We start from the raw sequence: 19,834 nt of genomic DNA, 5'->3' as shown, positions 1-19,834 counted from the left end.
TTGATGACTTGGTCCACAGGAATAATAAATCGTTTATTTGCCTTTTCCGATTCAAAAAACTTTAGCACCTTTAGGATCATGTTTCTAGCTTCATCATGAATAGTTTTGCCCATATTGAGTTCTTCAAAAGTCTTTTAGGCAATAAAAATAGTTCAGACACTTAACTAAAATACTAAATCACAACACAATAAATCTACGACAAAACAAGTTCAAAACTTATCCAAAACAAAACAACCGGCGCAATGTTAAGAAAATGCTAAAACTCGGGAATCGCGCAACCAAATTATGTTGACCGTGCTGAATGAACTAACAGAGCCCCGATTACGGTAACTTTTAACGTCAACAATCCAGACACGCTTCTCGATTCTGCGATATGATTGGTCAAAACAGCTGACGTACGCTGTTGAACGACCAATCGTATCGCAGAATCGAGAAGCGTGTCTGGATTGTTGACGTTAAAAGTTACCGTAATCGGGGCTCAGATACGACTCGGCGAACGGCGAACGCGGGAGGTGTGCGGGTAAGTGGGAGGGGATCGCATTCCAGTCAGGTGCGCAGATCGAGTTAACTGCGCACCTGGCAGCCATGACGTCACATCACGGTCTGGTACGGACGGGGCGAAAGTGGGGAGGTGTGCGGGTAAGCGGGAGGGAGAATTGCATTCCCGCGAGGTCTCGAACTACCAATCGATCAACGTGGAAAGCATTAGGGGAGGCCTATGTTCAGTAGTGGACGTCCTATGGCTGAAATGATGATGATGAGGTCTCGAACTGGATGTCGATCAGTCAGTACCTACATCTAGCACGAAAAACTTTCAACTTCGAATCGTTTGCGTATTCGACAAAATTTGATACCCAAATACAATGATAATGTGACGATCTGGAATTCGATTGTTAAAATTGTTTCGTACTACTATTTCTTATACTATTGTAAATTAATTTTCGTCACGTTTACAATATCGAATCGTTTGCGTATGCGAATCGCTCAATCGCCCCATGCACTTGTGACATTTGTTTTATTATCGAGATCGAATAGTGTGGTAAACATGACTTTATTTAAATTTTAAACTTGTATGAGAAATGGTAGCACGAAATTAATTTTGAAAATAAATTTTTTACGTTACGTTAAATAAATATCACCGTCAATGTGGTAAAGACAGTGCCGGTTTTAGTACTACCAGCGCCCTGGGCGAGATTTCTACGGCGCCCCCTAACTGCAATTCAAACCCATACGAAAAAAGGCGAAGGATAATAATGAAATAACCATTTATGAAAAGAAATAAACATTTATTAAAAAAACTAATAAAATTTTACTTTTCTAGCCTTTCTATCGGCGAACTCTTTTATTAAGTTACCAAAGTCGATGTTTTCAGCAATTTCATTTTCGATTGACAAAGTTGCCAAGTTTGTCAATCTAGATTGAGATATTGTCGATCGCAGATAGGTTTTTATCAGCTTGAGCTTAGAAAAACTCCTCTCTCCACTAGCAACCTTTACGGGAATAGTTAATAATATTCGTAATGCTATCCAAACATTTGGATATAGTTCTTGTAAGTTGCGGTCTTTGATAAAATTTAAAACAAAAACAGGAGTAACCACTTTCTGATCAGGCAAAAACGATTTCAGACTTACGAGTTCATCGCACAACATACATCCATCTATATCTGATTTGGAATTTACATTTAATTTCAATTGAAGATCACTACAGAGTTTGATAAGGTCGTGTTTTTCTGGAATCTGTTTTAAATTGTACAAAAAAGACCAAGATTCCGAGTACTCACATAACTGTTCAAATCTTTCGTTGAGTGAAGTTAACGTCGTGTCCAAAAGACAGTTGAAAAATTCAACCTCAAATTTTTTTTCTGGAGAAGTTATAGGCTCATCTTGGGCAGTTTCACCAGCTTGGCGCTTAACACGTCGAATTCTTGTTGTCGCTCTAAACACAGGTTCTATTTCTAACTCTTCAGCCAATTCCTTCGCAGTTGAAATGGCGCTTTTAAAGCCTGTATTTCTATATTCTTCCAAGAAATTGCAGCATTTTTTCAACATGTCTGTGCATTTACCGAGATCCATGTCTGTTGATTGTAGAGATTTACTAACGACATTAATTTGAAAAAGTATGTCATACCAGACAACCAATGAAACTATGAAGCCGAAATCTTTTAGCTGTTCGGCTAGAGTAGTAGCCTCATGAGAGACTTGAACATCAGTTTTCTGAGTTTCAATAGCCAAAGTGATTAAAGCGTCATGGACGGCGCTAATTTGATAACGGACTGCTTTAACACTGCCAATTCTTGCTTCCCAACGCGTGTCACTGAGTTTTTTTATAGTGTACAATCCCAAGTGATCGGTCAGAATTTTCCATCGATGAACAGAAGCTGAAAACAACGTAAACAACCTCTGAAGTACTCCAAACAAAGTGACAGATTTTACAGATGACTTAGCGGCATCGCATAGTACGAGATTGTAGCTATGACAGCCACACGGTACATATACAGCTAAAGGATTTATGTCCAGAATTCTCCTTTGAACTCCAATATTTTTTCCTTTCATATTTGCTCCGTTGTCATAGCCCTGACCTCTACAATCGTTCAATTCCAGTCCGTATTTATTTAAAATATCAATAATAACTTCAGTCAGCCTTTCACCAGTCGACTCATTAACAGGTATAAATTCTATGAAATGCTCTTTTACTGATATTTTATCGACATCTGATGATAAATCAACAAATCGTATTGTCAGTGAAAGCTGTTCTATATAACTAATGTCCGGAGTACAGTCAGCTATAATAGAATAATATTTCGATTTCTTTGCACGTGATATGATTTCTGACTTCACTTTTTCACCCATCAGCTCTATTAATTCATTTTGAATGTCTTTTCCGCAGTAGTGGTCAGAAACATCACCCTTTACAGCTAATCGCAAGTGCTCCTCCATAACTGGATCAAATTTGGCTAGTAGTTGTACTAAACCCAAGAACTTTCCATTATTTGGCGTATATAGTTTGTCGGAAGTACCTCTAAACGCCATATTGTTTTCAGCTAAATACAGTGTAATATGCATTAATCTAGACAAAATATTATTCCACCTTGTAGTTTCCTTTCTAATCAAATGTTGCTCTTGACAATCTATTGTTTTTCCCGTTTTTAATCTTAGTTCAGCCTCAATCCATGAGAGGTAAAACTTCTTATGAAAAGTGCTACTTTTATGAACTTTTAACATTTCTGATAAGTGTTTCCAGTCGTTATATCCTTCAGATACTAAATTCGACGTTGAGCTGCTATCAAATAGCCGGCAACAAAAACAGTAAACTCGATTTTTAGAAACTGAGTATATTAACCAACGACGCTGAATTATTTCATTGTTTGCAAGTTTTTTGGTAAAATGAGAATTTGAGAAATGTCGCCCTGTATCATTCTTTGGATAATTATCAATGTGAGTTTGCACTGGGCCATTAGTTATTATATGATCAATAATTTTGCTATTTCGAGTGAGTGGCCAAGTGGCTGGATCCGATATATTTGGAACAAGAGAACTAACGTCATCTAGAATTTGTATTTGTTGTACATCACCAATAGTGTCATCCTGAGCAGCATCTGTAATTGTAACACAACTTGTCTCCTCACTTCGGGAAACTTCGTCCACAATCTCTTCAACAGCTAACTGATCTGACTTGTCAGACAGAGACTCCACTACCGATGCATTCGCTTGTATTTCAGATGATGTAGATGCCACATTAAGGTCTTGATTTTTTGTTGTGATAATATATTTGCCTATATTCATAAACTTTTTTGTTTTTTCAAATTCCTTTTCTTTTTCTGCTTTTCGTTTTCTATATTTTGACCCAGATGGTTTGCTTTTGAAAGGATCAACGTGTTCAGACATTTTGTACTAATCAAATCTGCAACAAATTAAATCTGCGTAAGTCCGATCATTTCTATAAATTAATTAAATATAACGCTATTGAGTGAGGACGACCAAAAACGCTTTATATTCAGGAAAGCGTTAGCATACACGTGAACTACGATCGAAAAATCTAGGTAAGGTAATATTGTCATGGCAGCGGAATAATTGTGAAATGTTATATTTAAAAGCTTGTGTTACGTGATAGTGCTTAGATTTGTATGAAAAAAATCACGATCATCCACTCGTTCCCGAAAAAATGACTTCTATGTACAGTCAGATGCAAAAGTCGGTGGACACTTTTCACCTTTAACACAAAGGCCGAATGAACAGTGTTCATCCACTTTTACACTTGACCGTACCTCCTCGACATTCATTTATTATCTCCGTGTTAAAATTTCATCAACATTATATAGTCAGTTCCAGAGATATTTTATAATATATAATTTACTTTAAATAGATTACCCCACTCCAAACATAACATAAACAAACAAACAAATGTTACCTCTTTAGTATAGTATAAGTAAAGATAGTTAAAATAAAATTGTACTTACCTAATTAGTGAAATAATCCGTCATAAAGCAAATACCTACTTAAACACTATTTGTATTTCAACTTTTTGGATAAAACCTATGTCACTCTGTAGTCGGCGACAAAAAGAAAAAAACATGCACTTCGTAACTTAGCGTGGACCGCCAGATTACTGCGTCTGTTTGTTTTAAAATATGTAATTGCGATAATTGTTTTTAAGTGCGTGCACCGATTGAATGAATAAGAATGAGCTGTGTTCCGCTCCATCAAAAATAACGCCAACTCTTTTGAACTAAAATGTTAAAAAGAGATAGATAATGTGTTTCTCTGTGGTCGGGGATTCCCAGTAAAATAAACTGTATGTCTGTAGTGCTACGACCGAACGGATTGAGCACTGCGTTCCATTCTAGTGTTGCCAACACATCGTTTTTTTTTTTTCGCTTACAGAGATGGGAATATAAAGGGGCGCCGCTTAACGGCGCCCCTCAAAGTCCGGCGCCCCTGGGCGGTCGCCCAACCGCGCCCTACCCTAACGCCGGTACTGGGTAAAGAGAAGGTTGAATAGTCGATAGCTTTTCGTGCTCGAGGCACTGATAGTAAGTGACGCAGGTAGGGTACACACAAATGTGCCATGCTTGTGTAGTAGTGTATTTTGTACCTCCGATGACGCCGCAGCGACGCGCGGTTATCAAATCTCATTTCTTACCTAGTTTTTAAAAAGTGTGAAATAAAAATTATTTTTCTAAATAAACCATTTATTTATTAATCAGTCAATATTTAAAATAATTCTTTAATAATAATATTTAGTTTTTATGACGTGTAAAACCCATAAAAGCAAATAAATATTTTGATTTGATTTGATTAAAGCGCTTGCTGCGGACGGAGACCCAGCTTCGGTATTGGGACTGGAACAATAGAAATGCAATTATTTATATTACAAGTTAGTAACAAGAACGGTTATAATAATAATAAATTTTATGTGAATCAAATTAGCCTTAATGAGCATAAAATATTGGCTATTTGGGAACGACCTGAACCCAGCCAGTGCAGCGCTTCCTGCGCCCTAATCTATAGTAACTTCCTACTAAGTTCTCAGCACTTGCCAAATGTTGGTCTTATGATACCTCCATGGTCTTATGGTTGGTCTCGAATCGCTGGTAGGGCAAAAAGATGATATGAGATTATGAGACATGTGAAGGCTCCATAAGGGCAAAACTGATTTTTTAATTAGTCTTTTATTTTCAACTAGCTGTGCCCGCGACTTCGTACGCGTTGAGTCTACATTTTAGCTAGAAAACGTTTGTATGGAAAAAAAGGGCTGTTTTTAGAGTTTTCCCGAAAATTATTCGATTTTTTCTCTCCGTAAAAACCATCCTTGGACTTCAATGAACATTAAAAAAAGAATTGATAAAATTGATTCAGGCGTTATTGAGTTATGCGCTTTATACCAACACATTTTGCGATTCATTTTTATATTATAGACGAGCTTTATATAATATAGATAGATATTTGACGATTTGTAAGCACTTATAGTCCATGCAAATAAAGGATTTTTTTTAAACCAGCAGATAGTGACTGAGTTTCCCATTCCATACTAAAGTAATGCGAGATTTAAAAGAAAAAAAATTGGAATCCTCGTTCAAATTAAAAATTACGGATTTTGTTACCTTCAGATTTTTTTCCCCGGGTCTTTAATCGCTGATGTCTTTGAACATTTTGCATACGTGCGAAAGGAGCACCTGCGGAGCACATTATAACGGGTTACCTTCACCATATCGAATTACATTTTGATCGAAAATCAAAATATCGAACACGTTTCATCGAACGATCAAAATATCGAATTTACAAATGATCGAACGATCAAAATACCGAATGATTAAAATATCGAAAGTAGATCTTATGTGGCATAGTTAGGAAGATGCAGGTAAGGGTTCCTTGTTGACTATGGTACCCTAAAGTGGGAAATAAAAAAATGTGTGCCTACTTAAATGTTTTATTTACATTAATCATATGATGTCATGTGACATTTAGGTAACTAATTAAATAAATCCTCTATATTGAGTTTTCGATATTTTGATCGTTCGATCATTTTTGTAAATTCGATATTCTGAACGTTCGATATTTTGATCATTCGATATTTTGATTTTCGATCAAATGTAATTCGATATGGTGAAAGTAACCCCATTATAACAATCTATACTATTACATTGTATCACCATGTTTTAAGCAACTAAAATTATATGATTTGAACCTTTTAAGCGGAGGCCTCCAGTTCTCGATGACTGCTGGCGACGCTAGCGGCTCGGTGAACAGACGGCTTTCAAGCCAAGGTGAAAAAAAGGTTATTGATGGCAATGATTGTGCCTGCGTGTCTATAGGACTCTCATCAGGAGGTTCTGGCTTGGTGAACAGACGGCATTCGAGCGAGGCCGAAGGAAAGGTTATCTCTGGCGATGGTTCTGCCAGCGTGTCTATGGGATTCTCATCAGGAGGTTCTGGCTTGATGAACAGACGGCTTTCCAGCCAGGGCGAAGGGAAGGTTATCTCTGACGCTGGTTGTGCCTGCGTGTCTATGGGATTCTCATTAAGCCGTTCTGGCTTGATGAACAAACGGCTTTCCAACCAGGGCGAAGTGGAGGTTATCTCTGACGCTGGTTGTGCCTGCGTGTCTATAGGACTCTCATCAGGAGGTTCTGGCTCGGTGAACAGACGGCATTCGAGCGAAGCCGAAGGAAATGTTATCTCTGGCGATTGTTCTTCCAGCGTGTCTATGGGATTCTCATCAGGACCTTCTGGCTCGGTGAACAGACGACATTCGAGTGAGGCCGTAGGAAACGTTGTCTCTGACGATGGCTGTGCCTGCGTGTTTATAGGACTCTCATCAGGAGGTTCTGGCTTGGTGAACAGACGGCTTTCAAGCCAGGGCGAAGGAAAGGTTATCTCTGGCGATGGTTGTGCCTGCGTGTCTTTGGGACTCTCATTTAGCCGTTCTGGCTCGGTGAACAGACGGCATTCGAGAGAAGCCGAAGGAAAGGTTATCTCTGGCGATGGTTCTACCAGCGTGTCTTTGGGACTCTCATCAGGAGGTTCTGGCTCAATGGACAGACGACGTTCCAACCAGGGCGGATTTTCATCAGGCGACTCCGACTTAATTTTCATTTTTGGTACGACCTGAAATAAAATTCTATATGAAACCTTTGTCACCAACCCCTACTCTTCCCGCGGGTGTCGTAAGAGGCGACTTAGGGACTACACATCAAACAGAGAACGGGCAGCAGCGCTCTCTGACAAACATAAATCTTTTAAACTGCGATCTCCAACCCGCCTGCCAAGCGTGGGGATTATGGCAAAACCCTCTACTATAGTGGAGGAGGCTCATAGTCCAGCAGTGGACTGTAAAGGACTGTTGATGATGATGATGATGAAACCTTTGGACCGACGATCTGGTGAAGGTCGCGGGAGGTGTCTGGATGCGAGCGGCGCAGGACCGTCTTCGTGGAAATCCTTGGGAGAGGCCTTTGTCCAGCAGTGGACGTCTTTCGGCTAAAACGACGACGACGACGATGAAACCTTTCTGTAAGCTTATTTTTTTTGGTAATTCACTGAAATTCCCGAAATATTGACATTACACCCATAAACTTTTATTATTGTGAGGTTAAGTTTGTAAACTACAAGAGTATTTAAAAAACATTTCTCTATCTCCATCTCAAAACTACCTAATAAAGAGGCATTCAAAAACTTTCTTACCGCCATCTTTTATTTGTCTTTGGTTCCGTTTAAAAACGTAGAAAGCATTCAAAATAGAAGGCCGTGTTACAAAGCTTTGAAAATACAGAAGAATACTAAATACTCGACATTTTGACCTAACCTACAACCCGGTCAAGTTAAGCGCACCTCCCTGGAATGCCAGTCCCTCGCACTCACCCGAATAATTATCTTCCCGCGTTCGCCCCGTTCGTACCAGTACGGCTAGCACGAAAAACTTTCGAGTTCGAATCGTTTGCGTATTCGAATCGCCATCAAAAGATTTAGTACGAAAACTACAACAGCGCCCTTGTGAACGTATTGTAAAGTGAACTTAGTATGAGAAATTGTTGCACGAAACTGTTTTGAGAATTAAAATTGTCACGTTATCGTTTAATTCGAAGGTTGAGTATCGAATTTTGTCGAATACGCAAACGATTCGAACTCGAAAGTTTTTCGTGCTAGCCGTACAGAGCGTCGATGTGACGTTACGGCCGCCAGGTGCGCAGTTAACTCGACCGGCGCCCCGATTACGCTAAATATTTTCAACTGAAACGCGACTGGACCATGACGAACATCAACTGTTTTGACATATTCGTATCGCGGTGTCCTTGTGACAACTAGTTCAAACGACGCTGTAACGTAATAGGAGCGCAACGGCGCCTTGAGTAAAAGCTGACAAAAGGTTACGTTTTCTCACACGCAAGTCAAACGCTTCACGGATATTTTATGTGTTTTAGTTTAAAAATAAAGGAGTTCGGACTTTTAATGAAAAATTCATAGATCCGTTGTTTCCTTTTTGTTTACGCGTGAACTTTACCGCGATACCGAATTGGACATCAGCTGGAATGAAAATGGAGCGTGCGTGACTGCAGACGAAACACGAACGAATTGGAGAGATTACAAATTAGCGCAATCGGGGCGCGGGTAATCGATTGTTCACCTGAGGTCCAATGGACGCGAATGGGTCTTCCAGGCTCCCGTCGAATACGTTGGTATCTTCTACTTCCAGTTCTGGTTTAATACCCTCGAATATACTGTCAACAACATACTTCATTACTCATTAATTAATAAATATTTCGACGGGTTAACCCAAGCGGTCGGCATTATGGGTTCATTTCCCACCTGAGGCAATTTAAATTATATTTTTCCAAGGCTATAAAAACTCTTAAGAGTAGGCGCACACCGTTGATTTTTCGTCGGCCGATAGTTTAGTCGGGCTGTTGATCAGTATGGGCATGTATGAGAGTGCGCACACTACGCCGATTCGATTTGGCCGATTCTTCATACAATTTGAAATCGGGCACAACTATCGGTCAACTAAAAATCAACGGTGTGCGCCTACTCTTATGAATGGGATTTTACCCATTGAATGAAATCTATCTGTATTGTGCAATAGAAAAATAAAACTAAGCGCATAACTGAGTCAAACTTCAGAGATTTCAGATGTACTTCAGCCTTCCTTATGCTCAAGCCTTAATAATAAAGGGTGTTTTTTTTAGAGGTATACAACTTTAAATTGCTTACACTGTTTCTAGTGATAGTTAATTAAAATTTGATAGTTGGTGGTACATTTGTGGTCAGTATGTTTTGATATTTTTCATAATTAAATAGAATTACTTCGGAACAACGCTTTCAAATTGTGCAAAAATGTATTAAAAAAAAATAAAGGTAGCGGGAAGGTCGCTAATAACCGGGCAACATCGAAAGCATTGGGGGAGGTCTATGTTCAGCAGTGGACGTCCTATGGCTGAAATGAGGATGATGATAAGACTACAGATAGCTTACTCATAATCCGAATCGCTTTTCTGTACGCTATGCTCAGGCTCCTCTTTTGGGATGACCAGAGGCCTTTCTCCGGGTGGCCTCTCTTCGGGGGGCCTCTCTCCGGGTGGCCCATTTTTGGGGGGACTCTCTCCGGGTGGCCCATTTTTGGGGGGACTCTCTCCAGCTGGGGGCCTTTCCTCGGGTTGCCCTTCTACGTGGGGCCTCACTTCGGATGGCCTCTCTTCGCGGGGAGGCTTCTCAGGGGGCCTCGTCTGGCTCAGTGCAGACAAAAAGAACACCTCCCGGACTTTTCTCACTACCTCCATCCACTCGTTCTGCAAATAAAACCTAAATTTTAAATGTAGGTCTTGTTTAATCGCTCGGTTTCTGAGTGGTTCTCATTTATGAACTGAGGTAAAGGTTTAATACAAAATGTCAGGGGCCGGCCTCCCTGGAAAAGTACCCTAGATACGCCAATGGCGCCAGAAAAGTTCTCGAGTAACCACGTCCCAGAAGACCAGCAGCGTAGAACCGGTTTTTGTGAAAATCTTTGAAAAGAAGTATTTTATTCAGCATTTAACATTTTATGTGCATACATAATGAATTTTAGTTGAAGCACTTGAGGGAGGCCTTTGTACAGCAGTGGACGTCATTTGCATACCATGGGGCAGCCTCTAGGCCCGCGGACCACGTAGTGACGCTGGTGTAGTTCGTCCTGCCACGTGTCGCATACATACGTCGCGCATGACACGCAAAAGAAGATGAACCTGCAGTGAATGTTCTATGTTATCAACAGTATAAGGTCACTTTTATTTAGTCGCTTTACATTGACTGTTAACTTAACCTTTTAAAGTGAATCTCTGGTGTCTTTTGTTTTGGGGCAAACTCTAAACTCTAAATGATCTAATTGGTCTAACACGGGACTATTCCCACCTCTCGTTCCCACCGCTGCAACTCCTGTGTAGCCAGGATCTACAGCTTGACCGCCACAAAAACCCAACCAATGAAGGTCAAGTTTGTCCCGGGGGAAAGTTAAACTGTCATTGGACCCGCAACGAAATTAATCAAAAGAACATAGGAGTTCGAAATTAAGGTTCGACTTCCCTCCATTGCAAAGCGGATGACAGGTGACAAACAAAGGTTAAAACCTTTAAGAAAAAGATTATGCACCACGGACAATAAATTAAATTAATTGGTCTAACAGTGGTCATCTCTGGGCTTAAACAAACAGTAGGTAAATAATTATAAGTAGAACATAGTTTAATAAAGCCTAGACAGACAGATAGTACGAGTAGTATTATATTATCTGTGGTACGAGCAAGAAAAGTGAGGCAAATTGAGTAGACCATTCTGAGCCCCGATTACGGTAACTTTTAACGTTTCCAATCCAGACGCGCTTCCGATTCTGCGATACGATTGGTCAAAACAGCTGACGTACGCTGTTGAACGACCAATCGTATCGCAGAATCGAGAAGCGTGTCTGGATTGTAGACGTTAAAAATTACCGTAATCGGGGCTCTGGCTCACTTGAAAAGTCAGTCGTCACATCAAGTAAAAAATAGTCACATCAAGTAAAAAATATTTATATAATTAAACATATGTTTATTCCTGTCACATAAAAAAAATCAAATCTATACAAAATATTATAAATGCGAAAGTAACTGTCTGTCTATCTTGCTTTCACGCCTAAACCACTGAACCGATTTTAATGAAATTTGGCATAGAGATAGTTTGAGTCCTGGGAAAGGACTTGGGATAGTTTAGTGACAGTCAAAATTCCACGCGAGCGAAGCCGCGGGCGTTAAAGCTAGTAGTTAAATACCAAAATAATAATAAAACTTTATATCGAAATCACAGTAACTTACGGTATTGTATCTTCAGTGTGTTTTTTTTCACCTGTAACAAAAATAAAATGCACAATTTACACACACTGAAATGAGTGAAAATAACAGTTGGATAGATATCAAGATAAATTCTTTTGGTTTAAAAACATATTGTTCTTCCAATTATTAAATTCCTGTAGTTAGAGTTCAAATAGAATATTTTATAACATTGTATCTCAGTATCTATCATCAGTATGGCGATTATCACACTGCACCGCGCTCCGCCGCGGTACGCGGGAGGACAGAATTAATCAATATAATTATGCAAGTACCTCAGTTTGTATAGAAAACACGCGCGGCACAACACACTGACAACGCGTTTGCGCCCGGGCCGGGATTCGTTAATGTCGCCACGCAGACCGCGGTGCAGTGTGATAATCGCATTGTCAAAGCCATGATATTACTTAAAATTTCGTTTGTGATATTATAATTAAATGGTGGATTAATTCACAATTTCACTGAGACATATCCAAAGAATGTACGCCTACCTGGCAAAGATTGATTTTGATAGTGTTCTGGAATAGCGTGCCTTAAAAGAGTCGTCCTGGCTCCTTTATGGTTGCGGACATGTTTTTGGTCGAAATGATCAACACATAAATATCTAGCCCGCAATCGTTGAGTTGCCATATTGGCTAATTGCATGTTACCTTAAATAAAATTAAAATTTGAATAAGATTAGGCAAAATAGTACACTTGAAGCTCACACTTGCTCATCAAGCTGTAGTTAAACTTAAAGTACGGCCAACGAAAAGCAATACCAAAAGTAAACAAACCCAATGTCATGGTCATTTGGAATAGCAGGGGTGCATAACTTTTTAATAGATTCCATATTTTTGTAGACAATATAGTTTTAAAAAATAACTGACAATCCATAAAAATAGATGTTTTATCGAATTTTGTTTTTGTTATAATAATTTGAATTATTGTATAATGTAGATTTAAATTAAATAACAACAATAATAATAACATTTCTGCCTCACAATGTGCCCGGTCCTTGTACACAGATGCACTGTCTGGCACGATCGATGCCATGCCTCTGGACCGCACCGAGCACTTCGGGTCCACTCGACATAACATCAAAAAATCTCAAAAACTAGCATTCTAAAAATATGGTTGTTTTATCTAAAACAAATTTATTTATGATGTTTTAATTGTCCCTTAAATCTCGTCTGTCTTTTGGAGGTGAACTTAAATTTGTCCCATTAAAGAAATAAATCATCATCATAATTTTATTATTATTAATCTTGATGAAATTAAATTACCTAAAGATGTATGATGAAGTATGTAAACGTTTGCTTACCACAGTTATTTAACCATAATTTTAATCGTTTTGGTTCCTTCCAAGGGAATCGGAACATTGACTTCATATTTGACACATTTGTACACCTAAAATAGGAGCACTTATGCGGAGGCATGTCTTATGTCCTTTTTCACGAGCGGGGTCTTCGTGCAAGCTGAGTGCAAGTTCCACGGGTTAGCCAATGGTCAATAAGATTAACAGCAGTGTCGGAGTCCAGATACGTAGTCAAATTAGATCAAGAAAGAAAGTCCAATCGAAGTCCTTAGTAGTCAAAATGGAACTCGGAGTCGGAGATAAGCTGAGTTAAGTTAAACCAAACCTTACGAGACTTTTTTTTTCAAACAGATTTAACGGCTTCGGATAGTATCCTTACGGCCAAATCTTTAGTGAGATATTTCTTTGTATTTTCGAGACTGAAATCCACCTGAAAATTAAATGGAAAACAAATGGAAAACGCACGGAAAACGACAACAAAGTGAAATTTATTATTTACCATCATCACCTATCAATTTTGACATTGACAATACTACTGTTTGTCAATGTGACATTAGTACGTTTCGTTCGGAAACTCAGGTGCGTTTCGTTTCGCGTAAACATTTTTTTTTTTATAAGTTTTGTAATCTTGTATAATCAAAGTGTTGTTATTGTAATTTCTTTTAATAAGTCGAGTATAGCCCGACCAGGAACATAAAAACCCTCGCCATGTTGCGGAAAACTAATGGTACTAATTTCTTTTAATGGCAACAGTAACTGAAAACTTCATTGACATGTCACCTTGCATGTCAGTCTATTGCTGTCAAAGTGTAAACAAACTTTATTTTAAATGTGCGCAATTGATTTTGTAAATTAAATTGCTAAAATCTTTTTATAGTCGTGAAAGAAAAGTGGTTCACAATGTGTTAAAGTATTTGTCGAAGAGAAATACTAAGGGTTCGGACAATATTTTCATTGAATAATGTTTCCGACAAAGGTAGTCAAATTGACTGACATGTTTATCGTATAGTACAGTCCACTATGAAAATTAGCTGTGGTTTGTTTCAACTACCTATTTTAAATTTTTTTGTCACTTTCTAAGTGTTGAATTTTATGGAATTGGGAAAGAAGTACCGAGTTTGAAGCGTTCATGAGCAGACATTGCAGTTGAATATTCAAGTTCTGAATTTGATTATTCATGATTAATAAAATAAATCCTACTAGCTCGATTGATGGTTTCATTTAATTTATTTAAACCAGGTTACCTACAATAATATTTTTTCGTTAATTTATGAAAATATCAAATTAGCCCGTAATCCTGAATCCTGATACATAAAGTTAGCCAATTAATTTAACACAGGTACGACTGTACTCAGTGTTGCACTATCAAATGCAATTGTCGCGCCTCTATGCCAGGGTTTTTATGTTCCTGGTCAGGCATACCTCCGAGCTATTTTTTTTTCTTTCTCTTTTAAATGTTTCGATTTGATATAATTTTTTATCTCTTTTGTAAACCGGCAGACCCGAGTGCAGTGAATATTGAATATTGAAATATTTTATTATAATTTTATTAGTGTAATTATTATTATTAGTGTATTTTATAGATTAACTAATATTTTTATTTTTATATGGATGACGAATCTTTCTTCTCAGCTCACGATTCCCCTTTATCTGACGACGATTCCTTCTGTGATACGCTAACTCTTGGAGATGCGTTAAATCCATAAAGTTAACTTTATGGTTAAATCATAAATTTACGAACTCTAAACGTTTTTTTAATGTTTGCCATGTTAATGCCCAAAGCATTCCTTCTCACTACGCTGACGTCCTTGAGACTTTCTCCGCTGATGACCTACATGCTGTCCTCGTGTCTGAGAGCTGGCTCAAGCCCTGCCTCGAGTCCACATCATACTCTCTTCCTGGATTTATCCTAATCAGAAATGATCGGACTGGTAAGGGCGGTGGTGGTGTCGCTATATACCTGCGCAGTGATATTCGCATAAAGTGCTGAGCATGTCGCCATCTCCCTACAGTGCGTCCGCCGAGTTTCTATTCATTGAGGTCAGCGTGAAGGGCGTCAAAGCAAAGCTGTCCTTGGAGTGGTATACTGCCCTCCAGGTGTAGACTACTTCCCACAACTTGAGTCTGCTTTGGAACCCATTTGTTCGGATTACATGCATCACTTAATCATGGGCGACTTCAACACCAATCTTCTTGTCAAATCTTCCTCTTCCACCAAATTAACTTCCTTGGTCACTTCTTTAAATCTCTCCATTCTTCCTCTACAGCCCACTCATCACAACATTGATTCCCCAGATACTTGGTTGGACCTTATCCTCACTTCTTCGCCTGAGGGTGTTATTGCACATGGCCAAATTGCTGCACCTGGTTTCTCCCGCCATGATTTAGTTTACGTGACCTACAGGCTCCACACAACCAAGCAAAAACCGGCCACGGTGTTAATGCGTAACCTCGCTAAGGTGAATGCAGATGCCATTAAGCGCGATGCAGCATCGCTTGACTGGGAGCCTGTTGTGTCTGCGTCGACTATAGACGATAAGGTAGCCCTATTTAACTCCAATCTGCTGTCTCTATATGATGTGCATGCACCGCTGCGGCCTGTAAAACTGAAACGTCTTCCTGCCCCTTGGATCTCGAGGGGGTGCGTGTGGCGATGACTCGTCGTGATAGGGCTTTCCGCAACTTTAAACGAGACCGCTGCGACTACAATTGGAGTAAATACAAGGCCGCAAGAAATCTTTGCAATCGGATGGTGAGATCGGCCAAACGCCACTATATCCATGACAACATTGTCAATGCCGCGTCTGCTGATGTGTGGAAGTTCCTTAAAACGTTGGGTATTGGAAAATGCCCTACGAAGCTTTCTCACTCCTCGTTCAGTGCTGATGAGCTAAACACTCACTTTTCCTCCGCTTCCACCTTAGATCCGCTCATCAGATCACATACTATCACTGAGGTAACTTCCACACCTCTTCTAGTACCGGAAGTCTTCATGTTTTCTGCGGTGTCTGGTGATGAGGTCAGGAAAACCATCCATTCCATCAAATCAAAAGCGGTAGGTTTTGATGACATTGGCCGGACCATGATTCTCATGCTCCTCGAATTCCTCCTTCCTTTTATAACCCACATCATAAACTTCTCCTTGTCCTCTGGCTCATTTCCTCGCATCTGGTGCAAAGCCTTTGTAACTCCTCTCCCAAAAATACCCAATCCTGCCACCTTAAATAACTTCAGGCCTATTTCCATACTACCTTTCCTGTCAAAAATCCTTGAGGCGGTTGTCCACTCCCAACTGTCAAAACTCATCTTCACAAACAACCTCCTCAGTCCTTTCCAATCTGGTTTCCGGCCCGGCCACAGCACCAGCACCGCATTACTCAAGGTGACGGAAGACATTAGGATGGGAATGGAACATGGCCAACTAACACTTCTTGTACTCATCGACTTCTCTAATGCCTTCAACACAGTTGACCATGAAGTCCTCCTTTCCATGTTATCCCGCTACAATATGTCACCTGTCGTTATGAATTGGTTCGCTTCCTACCTCTGCGGTCGCCAACAGGCCGTACGTTTAGTTAAAATTATTTCCCACTGGCGCGACCTCGTGACTGGTGTTCCGCAGGGTGGTATACTTTCTCCTCTTCTTTTCTCCATTTTTATCAATTCTATTACCTTCGGTATTGGTTCATCTCACCATCTGTATGCCGACGACCTCCAACTGTACCGGCACTGTCGCTTCGATGAAATTGACCAGGGTGTCCAACGCATAAATGATGACCTTGAGCATATCAGGGTATGGTCATATCGTTACGGCGTCGCTGTTAACCCTAACAAATGCCAGGCGATAATAATCGGTAGCCAACGTCAACTGTGCCGTTTAAATCTGGATGGTGTCGCTTCTGTCGCCTATAACGGTGTCGATATACCATACTGCACCAGTGTTAAAAATTTGGGTCTATATCTCGATTCTACTCTAAGCTGGACCACACATGTTTCCGAGGTTAGTCGAAGGGTCACCGGCACACTGCGCTCTCTTTGGAGATTGAAGTATTTCCTCCCTGTTAAAACCAAGATTTCGCTTGTCCACGCTCTTATTCTTCCGGTCATCGATTATGCTGATGTGTGTTATCCGGACCTTAATCAAGTTCTCCTCAACAAACTGGACCGCCTTCTGAACAATTGCATCCGGTTCATATTTTGTCTTCGCAAATATGACCATGTCTCTTCCCACCGGTCTGAGCTCCATTGGCTACCTGTCCCTGCACGGCGCAATGTTAGAATCCTTACCATCCTTTTTACCATCTTAAAAGACCCTAACTCCCCTTCCTATTTGAAAACACAGTTTAAACTTCTGAGTTCGACGCACGCACGTCAACTTCGTTCGTCCAACACGCTCCTTCTCTCCACTCCTTCCCACCGCACTGGTTTCCTCTCTAATTCATTTCTCCTCAATTCCATTCGCCTTTGGAACGCTCTTCCCGAGAACATCAGGCAGGCTCCTAGTAAGTTTGTTTTCAAACACTCTGTGCGCAAACATTTTCTTGAACGCATCATGTCGTCTTGATCTCCCTTATTCTTTCCTTTTCTCCCTTATCCTCTCCTATCCTCCCTTACCTCTCGTCATCCATTTTATATAAATTATATGTATGTATTTATGTATATATTTTGTATAAATATATATTATAATATTTTATGTATTATATTGTGTACATTTTTGTAGCTTTTTAGCACCGCCTACTAAATATCTCTGTTTTGCTCAAGGTCAGCTGGTAGAGAATGACGTATGGCATGGCATTAAGCTCGCCTTTTTGTACAGAACATTGTTGTGTGTGCAATAAAGTCTTTAAATAAATAAAATTTTCCAGTGTTGCCATACTTTGAAAGATTTGGTCAAAACATGTAAAAAATGGAAATAACGACTTTTGGTCCAAAATTTGGATGACGCCTCCCTGCAAATAGGTCAAACTAATGACATTTGACTATTTTTATCTCGATTACCTGGCAACACTGGCAGTTACGGGGCCACAAAATTTTGGGACTTGGGTGGTTTTAAGGAATTGTTTCACGGGATTGGTTTAAGTTAGAAAAAAAGTAAAAATGGATTTCGGCACGGAAAATGGTCTAGATTAAGCGAAAAATGCAATAAGTATGGCAACACTGGAAAATGTTGTTTTTCCAAACGATACTCCTCAGCAAACTACGTAATCGCTCTATACAACTCGACTTTCCCAAATGTTGCCAACTGCCCAAAAAATGTATTTGAAAAATCAGAAATCTGAAACTTTTTACAAAATGGCCGCTCACTCGGTCGCCATCTTGATTTTCTGAATTTTCGGATTTTTCCCATAATTTGGGTCGTATAACCGACCAAACCCCATTTTTGGATTTTTTCTGCCATATCTCCTTCTGTCCGTCCTTAACTTTAAAGACACCCATGTCGAAAAAAATACTTTTCCCCGTAGCTGCCAGTGTTGCCAGGTGATTGAGATGAAAATGGTCAAATGTCATTTGTAAGACCCTTTTGCAGGAGGCGTCATCCAAATTTTTGACCGGAAGTCGTTATATCCACTTTCGACATTTTTGGACCAAATCTCCCAAAGCATGGCAACACTGGAGAAATTTCTTCACCCAAGCGACACCTCTTGACAAGACATACAAACGCCTCATACAACTCGTCTTTCCCAAATGTTGCCAACTACTCGAAAAATGTCACCTTTCAGTTTTAATTTCACTTCACAAAATTCGACAACCGTCATTCAGGACTGATTTTTCGCAGGCAACCCTATACCACCGTGTTCATAATGAAATAATCTTTATTTTCATTTAAATTTGATTAAATTATCAGACACCGGTGCAAAATGCTCTATCAATTCACCTGTTTATACCTGGCAATCCGAGAGTTATGACTGGAAAAGAATAGGCAACCTAACGTTTGCATATTCTATGGGCTTCATACCTACTTTCGATTGGTATGGAGTTTGTTTAATAGTCAAACCGATGAAATATTTAAAATAAAATCTTTTTTTAATGATTAATTAATCATATCCTGGACTAAAATTTATTAGGCAACCCTTAAGCAACATAATTATTGACATGTTAAATTGAATATAAAATTATGTTTCATCAAATAAGCATCTCGGTGAAGGTCGTTGTACTTGTATAGCGGGATCTTAGACTATTAACGTTTTACATAAATTATTGACTTGGCCATCGCACTAAATAATTTAATTTACACGTGTTTTCATGCGATGGCCAAGTCAATATATTTATGTAAAACGTTAACCCTTATTCAAATGCGAGCTGGTATGCATTTTTTTTACAAAGTTGAAGTGGATTTTGGGTAATTGTGGGTCACTTATTTCATATTTTTGATCAAAATTTATAAAAAAATAGGGGAAGGGGTAGTTTTTTGGGTGGTAAATAATTTACCATTATCCATTCATGACTACAAATTATTCAATGTTGGTGGTAAAATAGTTACCATTGTCCGTTTTGGTTTATTTTTGGTTCTTGACTAGTGACTTCCTCTTGGTTCTACCTATATTTTATTAAATATTTTGGGAATGAAATAAATTTATTGTTTTTATAAAAAAAATATTTATTAATATTAATTATTATGCTTACAATTATTATGCTCACCTTGAGTCTGAAACTAACAATTCACTAATTACGTAACGCCGAAACGTTACGTAAATTGATATCAAAATAACTTA

At 39.2% G+C, this 19,834-nt stretch overlaps 1 protein-coding gene across 6 annotated transcripts; it reads right to left on the bottom strand.

Moving 5' to 3' along the window:
* Window positions 1–5,183: 5,183 nt before the first annotated feature.
* LOC135084260 (cell surface glycoprotein 1-like) lies at window positions 5,184–13,593 on the bottom strand. Of its 6 annotated transcripts, none has more exons than XM_063979040.1 (9): window positions 13,447–13,593; window positions 13,128–13,281; window positions 12,316–12,474; window positions 11,810–11,840; window positions 10,606–10,711; window positions 9,966–10,279; window positions 9,121–9,214; window positions 6,685–7,604; window positions 5,184–5,338 (listed from the first exon to the last, which is right to left on the bottom strand). In XM_063979040.1, exons 2-9 carry the CDS (start codon window positions 13,240–13,242, stop codon window positions 5,224–5,226), a joined length of 1,854 nt encoding a protein of 617 aa, XP_063835110.1. In that variant the 5' UTR covers window positions 13,243–13,281; window positions 13,447–13,593; the 3' UTR covers window positions 5,184–5,223. The 6 variants fall into 6 exon arrangements, with proteins under 6 accessions (XP_063835110.1, XP_063835109.1, XP_063835112.1 ...); XM_063979041.1 differs by adding an exon at window positions 6,101–6,172 and having other exon boundaries at window positions 5,251–5,338; window positions 13,128–13,593; XM_063979039.1 differs by having other exon boundaries at window positions 13,128–13,593.
* Between the last annotated feature and the right edge of the window lie 6,241 nt (window positions 13,594–19,834).

This window comes from Ostrinia nubilalis, chromosome 25 (genome assembly GCF_963855985.1).
Source record: "Ostrinia nubilalis chromosome 25, ilOstNubi1.1, whole genome shotgun sequence".
NCBI lineage: Eukaryota > Metazoa > Arthropoda > Insecta > Lepidoptera > Crambidae > Ostrinia > Ostrinia nubilalis.
This window is presented reverse-complemented; position numbering and strand designations above follow the sequence as displayed.